The 10,585-nt window shown below is 54.7% G+C and overlaps 3 protein-coding genes across 6 annotated transcripts in view; 2 read left to right on the top strand and 1 right to left on the bottom strand.

Annotated features, from left to right (window-relative positions):
* Positions 1–4,012: 4,012 nt before the first annotated feature.
* On the top strand, positions 4,013–7,105 carry Lin7b (lin-7 homolog B, crumbs cell polarity complex component). 2 transcript variants are annotated; one of them, XM_028859144.2, is made up of 6 exons: positions 4,274–4,510; positions 4,772–4,890; positions 5,036–5,107; positions 5,663–5,872; positions 6,551–6,714; positions 7,004–7,105. In XM_028859144.2, the coding sequence occupies exons 1-6, from the start codon at positions 4,474–4,476 to the stop codon at positions 7,023–7,025; spliced, it is 624 nt and encodes a 207-aa protein (XP_028714977.1). In that variant the 5' UTR covers positions 4,274–4,473; the 3' UTR covers positions 7,026–7,105. The 2 variants fall into 2 exon arrangements, with proteins under 2 accessions (XP_028714978.1, XP_028714977.1); XM_028859145.2 differs by lacking the exon at positions 7,004–7,105 and having other exon boundaries at positions 4,013–4,510; positions 6,498–6,689.
* Positions 7,049–9,261, bottom strand: LOC114684629. Of its 2 annotated transcripts, XR_005090326.1 has the most exons (3): positions 8,697–9,259; positions 7,683–7,964; positions 7,049–7,595 (listed from the first exon to the last, which is right to left on the bottom strand). XR_005090326.1 is itself a non-coding variant. In XM_037200794.1 (2 exons), exons 1-2 carry the CDS (start codon positions 8,928–8,930, stop codon positions 7,746–7,748), a joined length of 453 nt encoding a protein of 150 aa, XP_037056689.1. In that variant the 5' UTR covers positions 8,931–9,261; the 3' UTR covers positions 7,049–7,745. The 2 variants fall into 2 exon arrangements, 1 of the variants encoding a protein (XP_037056689.1); XM_037200794.1 differs by having other exon boundaries at positions 7,049–7,964; positions 8,697–9,261.
* Positions 7,960–10,585, top strand: part of Ppfia3 (PTPRF interacting protein alpha 3) — a 27,300-nt gene continuing 24,674 nt past the window's right edge. The window contains exon 1 of one of the 2 annotated variants that reach the window (XM_028859142.1): positions 7,960–8,318. The gene's annotated coding sequence lies outside the window, so the exon portion shown is untranslated. The remainder of the gene's footprint in view (positions 8,319–10,585) is intronic. The other variant, XM_037200783.1, reaches the window with a different exon arrangement.

Raw genomic sequence — 10,585 nt, 5'->3', positions numbered from 1 at the left:
GCCACTAGAAGAAAGACCAGGCTAGAAATACAAAATCAAGGATTTAGGCCATCAGTATTCAACAGCTACTTGAAATTTCCTAGGCTTGCTAGAAAGAGGACTTAGGGGATACCAAGGAGGATAGTAGGTAGAAGATGAGGGCCATTGAGATGAAGCTAAAGCAGACGAAGGAAAGTAAAGATGAACAAGTCTGAGGTTGACAATTTAAATTGTTTTTGTTTTTGTTTTTCAAGACAGGGTTTCTCTGTGCAGTTTTGCGCCGTTCCTGGAACTCGCTTTGGAGACCAGGCTGGCCTCGAACTCCCAGAGATCCGCCTGGCTCTGCCTCCCGAGTGCTGGGACTAAAGGCGTGCGCCGCCACCACCACCGCCCCGGCTTGTTTTTGTTTTTATGGTAGGCTCTGTAGCCCTTGCTGTCGTGGAACTCATTATGTAGACCAAGCTGGCCTCACAGAGATCTACCTGCCTCTGCTTCTACCACCTGAGTGCTGGAATTAAAGTCATTGATAGAAATTTTGAATCCCCGGTTGTGGGTCTCTGCCGATGCAGTAAGCCAATTTAAGACCAGGTTTAATCCGACCAAAGCAGTCCTGGGTGATCTGGGGGTGTAGGGGTGGGAAGAGGAGAAGTCACGTCACTGTTCCCAAGGAGGGGGCCTTAAATACCCCTGTATGTGCGATCTTTGAGCAGCTCCAGGGGAGGATCCACTACTTGGCTGGCTTTCTGAGGGTGGAACCTGGAGAGGGAGGAAGTGGAAGTTCCCAGCTAAACAGTCAGGTGCCTCCACCCTCAACCCTGAGGAGGTCTGCAGGCAGATCTCTGAGTTAGATGCCACTCTGGTCTACAGTGAGGTCTAAGAGCCAGGGCTACACAGAAAAACCCTGTTGGGGGTGGGAAGTGGTAATTTAGTAGATGGGTTTAGGATTAGTTTAGATACCAAAACACCCAAATTTTTGTCATGAACACTGACAATGCCAGGAAGGATGAACAAACTTAATGAAAATTCCTCTTGGCTTAGGAATTGACTGGTGAAGAGTTTAAAAAAATCAGTTCAAATGGAAGTAGAGGGGCATCCCAGGATGGCAGTTTCTAGAGCAGTAGGTCCAGACTGGCAAGAAAACTGAAATTTCCTACTTTGGGAATTATGAATAGAAAGTTAGGGGCTGGAGAGATGGCTCAGTGGGTGAGAGCACCGCCTGCCCTTCCTGAGTTCAATTCCCAGCAACCGCGTGGTGGCTCACAGCCATCTGTAATGAGGTCTGGCGCCCTCTTCTGGTGTGAAGGCGTGCATGCAAGCAGAACACTATACATAATAAATCTTTTTTAAAAAATTAAAGCCAGTTGTATGAGGAGTTCAAAGCCAGCTGGGACAAGCAAGTCCTGCCTTGGGGGGAAAAAGTCAATACAATTGCTGTTGTATTTGAGACTTGGAAAGAAGTTGAGAATATAGGGGAAAGAATGGAAGTTTGTAAAAACCAACAAAGCAAGGACCTGAAATAGCATCTCAAAACCCAGCTTGAGTCCCACAGTAAGGATGTCACAGACAGACATCAGATAAACACATAGATGAAACAGAAGCTGTTACCAAGAGGGCATGGATCTCCATATGTGCTGTGTTGTGCCACATACACAAAGTCAAGTATATCTAAGTTCACCAGAGGGAAGGTAGTAAACAAATAAGTGTAATACCAATATCTAGGCCAATAAACAGAAGCAGTGTTTGATACAGGACCAACTTGCAGTATCTGGGCTTGCTTCCAGAGGAGCCAAAGGGGTGTTGTTTATACCCACACCACCTTTTTTGAGATAGGGTCTCATTGTATACTTCTGCTTGGTTTGGAACTTAATATATAGGCCAGGTTGGCCTCTACCTCCCTAGTTCTGAGATTACAGATGTGTGCTACCAGGCACAGTTCATGGGGTGCTTGGGATTTTGGAACCCAAGGCTTTGTGCATTCTTGGCAGGCTCTCTACCAACTGAGCTACATCCCTAGCTCCATTGGTCAGAGTTTTAATTATGTGTGTTCTTTCCTGTGTACATGAGTGCAGGTGCCCTGAGAGATCAGAGATGTCAGATCCCCCAGATCTGGAGTTAGAGGTGATTGTGAGTCACCTGATGTGGGCACCCAACTAGGTTTCATAGCAAGAGCAGAACACTGTAGTCAACCTCCATCCCTGTTACCAGAGACTTTAAGGCAAAAGCCCCAGCACTGTCAGCCCCAACAGACTAGGCACCACCCCCTTGTAAGGAGCAGAGGGATTTCTTCACAGCTCACTGGGAAGAGGAACAGTCTTTTGGAGCGCTGACATGAGGTTTATTGTTAAGAGGTGTGTGGTTAAGCAGTCCTGGCCAAGGAGTATTCTAGTTCATACTAAACTCATTGTCTTGGCCCCAGTCTGCCCTTCGAAGTGTCCTGATAATGTGTTCATTCCATGGTTGAGAGTGGAACCTGCCATCAGGGATCATTTCCCTAGCTGAGGGGTGGTCTGTTTAGTTTGGTTTTACTTGTCCCTGGCACTCAAGGTGGCTCAAAAGGTTAAGGACAATACTCTGTACCTTAGCTAAAGACAGGAAGGCAGAAACTAAGCTCCATAAAAGCTGAAGCAGGTACCTGGTTGTTGGGTTCAGGTTGCTGCTTTTGAAGCCAGGCATGGTGGGGGAAAGCTTAAAATCCCTGCTCTTGGAAGGCTGAGGTAGGAGGCCGAGGTCAAGGCCATCTTAGGCTATCTGATGAAATGGGTAGTTAGGAAAGGCACAGGCACAATGATGTTTTGTTGTTGTTGGGTTTTTTGGTTTGTTTTGTTTTTGGAGAGATGGTTTCTCTGTGTAGTTTTGGTGCCTGTCCTGGATCTCGCTCTGTAGCCCAGGCTGGCCTTGAACTCACAGAGATCCGCCTGGCTCTGCCTCCCGGGTGCTGGGATTAAAGGTGTGCGCCACTGCCGCTTGCCACAGTGATGTTTTATCATTGACATGCTAGTGTTGAGAGGACTGTGGCGGAGAGCCAGAGAAGCCTGCTCCCCTCTGCCCTTGAACACAGCCTTTTCTGACCACATCCCCACCCAGCTAAACCAGAATCCTGGAACCCAACAACCGTCAACAGCATTCCCTGTCACCGACCACTCCTCCTGTGCCTCCCCACCTAGCTTTCCTCCTAGCTCCCTTGGTTTAACAGTCAGCAGCATCTTCTGACCTCCAGTTCAGACATCACAGGCTCAGGTGTTCAGGGCTTAAGCATCTGTCGTCTAAGCTGACCACCAACTGATGGTCTTCCTGCCTCCATAGTGACCATCACAATGGGGTTATGCAATGCTGGAGACTGAACCCAGGGCCTTCTTACTAGACAAGTACCAGCAAGATAGACACTATTCAAGCAGTTCCACATTAGTCTGCCAGTCCCCCAGGCCTCAGCTTGATGGGACATCCTCCTTCCTGCCTCTTCTGCAATCCAGACTCCCAGGGTGCCCCCGGAGAGCTTCAGATACCCATTAGACCATCCTATGTCACTCTTAGAGATTTACATGAAAATACAGATCCACTCGTGCCATCGTGACTGCCCAGCCTCTTGGGCACTCTGGGTGACCTAGGCTTTATGGCTCGTTGACTTTATCTTCCAAAAATCTCTGAACTGTGAAGGTCCCTGCTCAGGTCTGTCTCTGTGTCTCTGTCTGTCTCTAGACAGGGTCTCACTATGTAGCCCTGGCTGGCCTTGATGTAGATCATGCTGGCCTTAAACTCAGAGATCTGTCTGCCTCTGCCTCTGGAGTGTAGAGATTAAAAGTGTGAGCCACCAGGCTCTGTGTGTGTGTGTGTGTGTGTGTGTGTGTGTGTGTAACCAAAGGTGACCTTGAGTTCTGATCTTCCTGCTCCAGCTTCTGAGTGTTGGGATAACAGGCAAGCACTACCCTGTGATTTATGCTCTGCTGGTGATGGGACCCAGAGTCTTGAGCATGCTAGGCTAGCACTCTACTGACTAGTTTACATCTGCAGGTTCAGATTTCATTTTTCTGGTTTCTGGAGACAGGCTCTATGTCTGTATCCCAGGCTTCCAAGTCGCAGCGATCTCCTTCCTAGGCCCCTGGAGTGCTGTGAAACCACGCCCCTCTGGACTTATGAATGTGGAAATGAGGGGAAAGTGCCGAAGGGCACAGCCATGCTGTAAGGAGCAAAGCAGCACGCCGAAGGTGCAACAGGAAGATCGCAAGCAGAACAAACGCGTGCACCTGGTAGTGATGTAGGGGCACCGGGACGAGGCACGCACAGGACTAGGGTTTCACAAGAGTTCCGGAGTGGGCGGGGCCTCTGCGTAGCACCGCCTTGCCGTCCGTGGTGAGGGCAGGGCCTCGAACTGTGGGTAGCCGTGTGGGCCGGGTCTCACGCTGCGCCACCTCCTTGCCGGCACTTGTGGGCGGGGCCTCGCGCTGCACCTCCCCCTCCTCGCTGGCGCCTGGGAGGGTGGTTAGTGTTGGCCGCGACATGGCTGCGCTGGTGGAGCCGCTGGGGCTGGAGCGGGGTAAGCGCTCCGGGGGATCCGGTCCGGTCTCTAGGCTCAGTGGGCCGCGCCAGCCAGGCAAATGCCGGGGGCGGGCGTAGTCGGGGTGGGCGGGGCGCGGTCTGTGGGCGTGGGAGGGTCTGGGGCGGAGCGCCCCAAGAACACCCTGCCTGGGGTTGGGGTCCAGGGGACCCGCGGGATGCGTCGACCGCTTCCAGCCTGACCTCGGTCGCCCTTCCTGCTGCCCTCGCGTGCCTTCGCGGTCCCCACCGCGCTCTGCAGACGTGTCCCGGGCCGTGGAGCTGCTGGAGCGGCTGCAACGCAGCGGAGAGCTGCCCCCGCAGAAGCTGCAGGCCCTGCAGCGGGTCCTGCAGAGTCGCTTCTGTTCTGCCATCCGCGAGGTGAGCACCCTGGTACTATGTGAGTTGTAGTTTCCTTGCGCTGCGCGGCGGGGGCGGCGACGGGCAAGCAGACTCAGGTAGTCATGTCCAGGGCCGTGGACTGGCATCTCCCTAAAGCTGCCGCCTCCCTCCCCCACACCCTCAGGTGTATGAGCAGCTCTATGACACGCTGGACATCACTGGCAGCGCCGAGGTGCGGGCTCACGCCACAGCCAAGGTAGGCGCCTGCCCCCCAGCTCTGGGTGACCACAGGCACAGTGCCCTCCCAAAGCTGGCTATCCCTATGCCTTCCTCCTCATTTGCTCGTCTCTTCCACCCTATGAAGATTTATTTATAATACCCTTTAAATAACTGCACATTTTTAACTTGAATGCACATGAGATTCTCTTTAGCAACAGGCCTGGAAACTGGCCTCACTCGCCTGCCATGAAGATGACCCTAAAAGACAATCCAGTTGGATGTCGTGAACAGGGACACCTATCCAAACTGCAGTGCCACACTCTTGTTACTGCCTGCAGACTCGGTCCTGTCCCCAACTCACCCACCTCGGCCCTGGGGTGGGGGCTACTTTCCATTTGTCTGAAGGCAAGATTGGCAGATGCTAAGCACTGAGGACAGACCTGGCTTGTGGAAGGGTGTAAGTGGTCTCACAGGTGCTGGTCACCACAAGGGGCCTGCTGTGGCAGGACTCCCCTACTTGACCTTTGTTCCCTGGCTGCAGTGCCCTTCCCTCAAGGGGGGCCCTCACAACAAGGCACCTCCTCTCTTCCAGGCCACAGTGGCTGCCTTCACAGCCAGTGAGGGTCATGCACATCCCAGGGTCGTGGAACTACCCAAGACTGATGAGGGTCTGGGCTTCAACATCATGGGCGGCAAGGAACAGAACTCACCCATCTACATCTCTCGAGTGATCCCCGGAGGTGTGGCTGATCGCCACGGTGGCCTCAAGAGGGGAGACCAGCTGCTGTCTGTGAATGGTGTGGTGAGTGCGGTAGCGCAGTGTCTGTATGGAAGCACTGGGTGGAGCGTAGCCTCTGTAGACACCCTGTGGGGAACACTGCTGGCCCTCAAGGGTTTCAGAGAGCCTAGCTGGGATTCTAGTCCAGTGTAGAGGAGGGAAGTTTTTGCAGGAGGAACATCAGGGGTGGATGTTGAAGGATGGGTAATTCTCCGGACTAAGAGGTGGAGGGTGGTTCTGGCTGAGAACAGATAGGGTCTGTAACTGCACTCCCTGACATGAGGAGAAAGGTTAGCTCTAATAGAAGTCTGGGCCACCCAACATCCTGAAACCCCAGTGGTTAGAATCCAAGGAAGCACCACTGAGGAGGTAGTCTGGCCAGAAAAGCTGGGCTTTTGTTTCTGGGCTGTGAGGACAGGAGAGCAATGGGCTTCGGAGGTGTAGAGAGACCTCTCCGGACTCTGGGAGGACAAGGACAGGGTCAGGGACCTGGTTCATTCACTAAGGACTAAGCTGCACTGCCATGGCAGGTTTTAGGGTGCGGGTGCTGAGTCTAAAGTTGGTGATCCACGTGGGGTGGGGGTAGGAGGCCTTGGAGACTCGACCCTGGCAGCCATCTCACTATCCACTGGTCCCATGTCCTGGGTAGGGTGGTAAGGGCAGCGGTTTGGGCCAGCAGTCTGTGCGAGGCCTGCCCTGCAGAGTGTGGAGGGCGAACACCATGAAAAAGCGGTGGAACTCCTGAAGGCCGCCCAGGGCTCAGTGAAGCTGGTGGTGCGCTACACCCCTCGGGTGCTGGAGGAGATGGAGGCCCGCTTTGAGAAGATGCGATCCGCCCGTCGGCGCCAGCAGCACCACAGCTACTCGTGAGCCTTCCGTGACCACCCTCCCCCGCCGCCTTCCCCAGCCTCAGACTCCCAAACAAGGCCAGTGAGCCCAGCGGCCTCCATCCGTTATCCCTGGCTCCTTCCAGGGACTTCCTGACTCTTGACCTGTAACCATGGTAGCCAAGGCCCTGGGACCTTCTGGCTCCCTAATATCAGAATTCTTGTGCCTGCTTTTCTGAACCGTTGTCTCCAGAACCCCATCCTTAAACATCCCGTGCCCCACTGAACCTCCTCTGTGCCTGAACCTCCCCTCTCCATATCCTTGCAGGTCTTTGGAGTCTCGAGGCTGAAATCACAGAGTAGGATCCTCCTCCCCTGTACAGTATTATTTATTGTCACTGGCACCTTATTTAAAGATCTTTAACCCTCACCGAGTGTCTTGTGTGTCTGTCGCGCATCCTGGAATAGTGTCTGTGGAGGAGGAGGGTGAAGCTGAGGTTAAAACCAAGCTCTTTCCAGTATGGGTAGCTCCGAGGGCTGAGGCTGGCCGGCTTCCCAGAGACTAGCCCGGCCCAAGGCTGCGTCTAAGTGAGTGCCAGGGCGCAGCACTGAAGACCACTGTCCCCAACACTTAAGAGGTTCGGAAGGAGAGGGTCTGGCAGGGTCTTCCGCCGCGGGTCGGACGCGGGAGTCTGGAAACGCAGCAGGAGCCTGAGCGCTGCCTCTGTAGGCGTGGCGGAGCGAACCATTCGCTGGGGGAGCCCTGTGGGCCGTGCCACCGTCTGCGTGGGAGTCGGGGGTGGCGGGCCGCGTGCAGTTCCCCAGGCGGGCGCAGGGGTGCGGAGTACCAGGCACTCGCTACCCATCGGCTACTAGCCTCACCTTCCAACCGAGCACATCCTTCCGGGAGCCGCCCTTGCCTTAAAAAGAAAAAGAAAAAGAATTCCCACCTCGAGTGTTGAGTTCCCATCCCACCACCCAGCCCTCCTGTCCCGTTAGACGCGCACTGCCGCGGGAACGCGGGGTCGTGACTCGCTTTCCACGCCGCGCGCTACTAGATTCAGGTGACATCATCCTCTGCCGGGCTCCGCCTCCATCCAGGCCGCCGCACGCCGCACGCTTATTGGTTGCTGTGCCATGAGTCCCGCCCTCAGCTCTCCGCCCGCGCGGCCCCTCCCTCTTGATGTGAAGGCGGGGCCCTGTCGCCGGCCGGCACGGACGCTAATTCTCATTGGCCACTCAGCGCCGTCCGTCAGTCTTCTGTTAAAGGGGCCACGACCGCCTGGGATCTGTGGGGGGGAGGGGGAGGGAGGAGAAATTTTTTGGGGGGGAGAAGGTGGGATTTTGGGGGGGGCGCTGGTGGGCACCCCTGGATCTGGCGACTGCGGCCTCGCGGGGGGAGGCTGTACGGTGACAAGGGCAGGGGGCTATTTTAGGGAATAAGGCTGTGAGACCGTGAGGGGGAGGGGGGTCCCCAGCGCCGGAGCCGGAGCAAGAGACGCTGAGCCCGCGCTAGCGGCGTAGACAGGGCTCCAGAGCTCCAGATCCGGGCCCCGGTCGCCGCCAGGGGCCCCGCCCGGTGCCCCTACCCCACCCCGCATCCCTACTGCAGCCCAGCTCCTCCCGCAGTCGCCGCGGACCAGGTAGGTAAGAGCCCGGCCCAGACTGCCTGGCAGCGCCCACCCCGGGGACCCCTGGGCTAGCCTCCCCCACTCGCTTGCCCGAAATCCTGCATTCCCATCTACATCCCGAGGGAACCCAGAGTCCAGATTTCACAAGCCAACCCAGGAGAGCCAGGCGTGTCCCTTCCCGGAGCCCAGAGTCCCCAGCCGAACCCTGGTGTCTATCTCAGGAGGGTTGCCTCCTTTAGGGCCCAGAAGCCTGAATCCCTCAGCTCAGCACAGGGGACCCCTCAGTCTAGATCCCTCCTCCGGGCCCAGTCCTGGGAGCTCCAGACACTGGCTACCGCTGTGGGGCTACCTCTATTGCGTCCGAATCGTTCCCCCATTCGCGCCCCCCACCTTCTGGCTGGAACAGCCGGCGACGTTCCTCGATCCGGGCTGGCTCGCCCTGGAAACAGGCCCGCGCCGGAGCTGTCCATGGTCAGCTCTCTCGGCAGCCTCGCCTCCCCCATCTCCTGCCACCGCCGCCAAGGAGGGGGTGCAGGCGGCGTGGGGATCCCCCCACAGCCGCGCCTTTGACCTGGGAATCCCGGCGCCCCCCTCCCAGCTGGGCCGCAGGGTTCTCAGGCCCATGTTTAGGCACCCTAGCTTTCCGGGACTCTAGCTGCTTCACTTATAGTCAGGGCTTTGGAATGTCCCTGCCCAGACCACTTTAGAGACCTTAGCATGGAGCCTCCAGCTCCTACCTGCTTCTGAAAGGCTGTTAGTGCCCATACATCTGCTGGCCCTGAGTAATCGCCATCACCCTATTCAGCACCCGGAGAATCGAGTTTCCTAGCTTTTGCCCACCCCCCTCCACTTAGCACCTAGTTTAACAGCCCCCCAACCCCCTTGTCAGACAAATGTGCCCAGCCTCCTGGTACACCAGCACCTGCTGGCTGTCTTAGGGACTCAGGCGCCATGAGTTCCCTTCAGAAATCTGGAATGCAATTCCTCTGCTTCTGTCCTCTTTCCTCCTTGGAGATCTAGGTGTCTCGCCCCATCTTGTAACCCCCATCCAAACAAGCACATCTCAGAGACCCAGAGTCTCAGACTGCGGCAACTGTCCTGTCCATCAGACCACCTGCCCAGCCCTACACTCCCATCAAACATTCAGGCTCTAAGTTTCTAACACCTCCACGTGGATGCAAAGGTCTGGACCCCTGGCTGTCCACTACACTCCCATCTTTTTAGGTCTTTGTGGCTTCACCATTCTGTCAACTTCACATCTTCCATGGCCTTGAACTCATCTGCCTGTCATCTCAGGTGCTAGACTTCCAGCATCTCCTCTCCCACTAAAGCTGAGTGGTTGATGTATTTCTGGCATTTCAATGCCTCTAGAGACCCATATGGTGATGTCTGAAATCTCATACTCCAAGTACCAAACAGCCATCCTCCAAGTGTGCTCTGTGGTCAGGGTTCATGAGGTGATCTGGAACCTACCAGCCATCTTCCTGCATTTCTCGTTATAATTTCTCCTTTCCTTGTGTTATGTTTAAGATTCCAAGATCCAGAACCTTTCCAGATGATACATCTGTTCCATCCCCACCAAGGCGTGATCTACATTCTATACCACGTGCAAAATTCTAGGCGTGTCTTTTTCCACTTGCTTCCTCCCCATCCCCAACATGCAGGATTTTGCCATGTAGCCCAAACTGACTTAGAACTCACTATGTTGTGCACATTTCTTCTTCTTCTTCTTCTTCTTCTTCTTCTTCTTCTTCTTCTTCTTCTTCTTCATCTTCTCCTCCTCCTCCTCTTCCCCCTTCTCCTCCTCCTCCTCTTCCCCCTTCTCCTCCTCCTCTTCCCCTTCTCCTCCTCCTCCTCTTCCCCCTTCTCCTCCTCTCCCATCCTCCTCCCCCTCCTTCTCTTCTGGTCTTTTCAAATACCTAGATAACACCCCTATGCAAATTTCTGCTCTCAGTCTTCCTCTCAGACATGTCCTATACTGGGACCGGGGGTATAGCTCCATGATAGAGCAATTGCCTCACATGCACAAGATTCCTAGCACTAGACCAATAACAAAAAGATATGGCTCACCCAACCCTTTGAATAATCTCTGTGTAATCTATCCTGAGTTCTCATTTTGGATGTGTTTTATGTTCTGGCCATGTCTGCCATTGTTCTAGACTTCCTTCTCATTCCATGGGTATTCTAACTTGCAGAATATGTTGTTTTCAATTAAATAGTCTAGCATTCCTTGGACTTTTGCTATCAACTCTAATTTTCACAATCTTTTAAAAATGATT

Source organism: Peromyscus leucopus, chromosome 1, assembly GCF_004664715.2.
Source record: "Peromyscus leucopus breed LL Stock chromosome 1, UCI_PerLeu_2.1, whole genome shotgun sequence".
NCBI classification, from domain to species: domain Eukaryota; kingdom Metazoa; phylum Chordata; class Mammalia; order Rodentia; family Cricetidae; genus Peromyscus; species Peromyscus leucopus.
The sequence above is the reverse complement of the archived record's forward strand: the minus strand, read 5'-3'. Positions and strand labels throughout refer to the sequence as shown.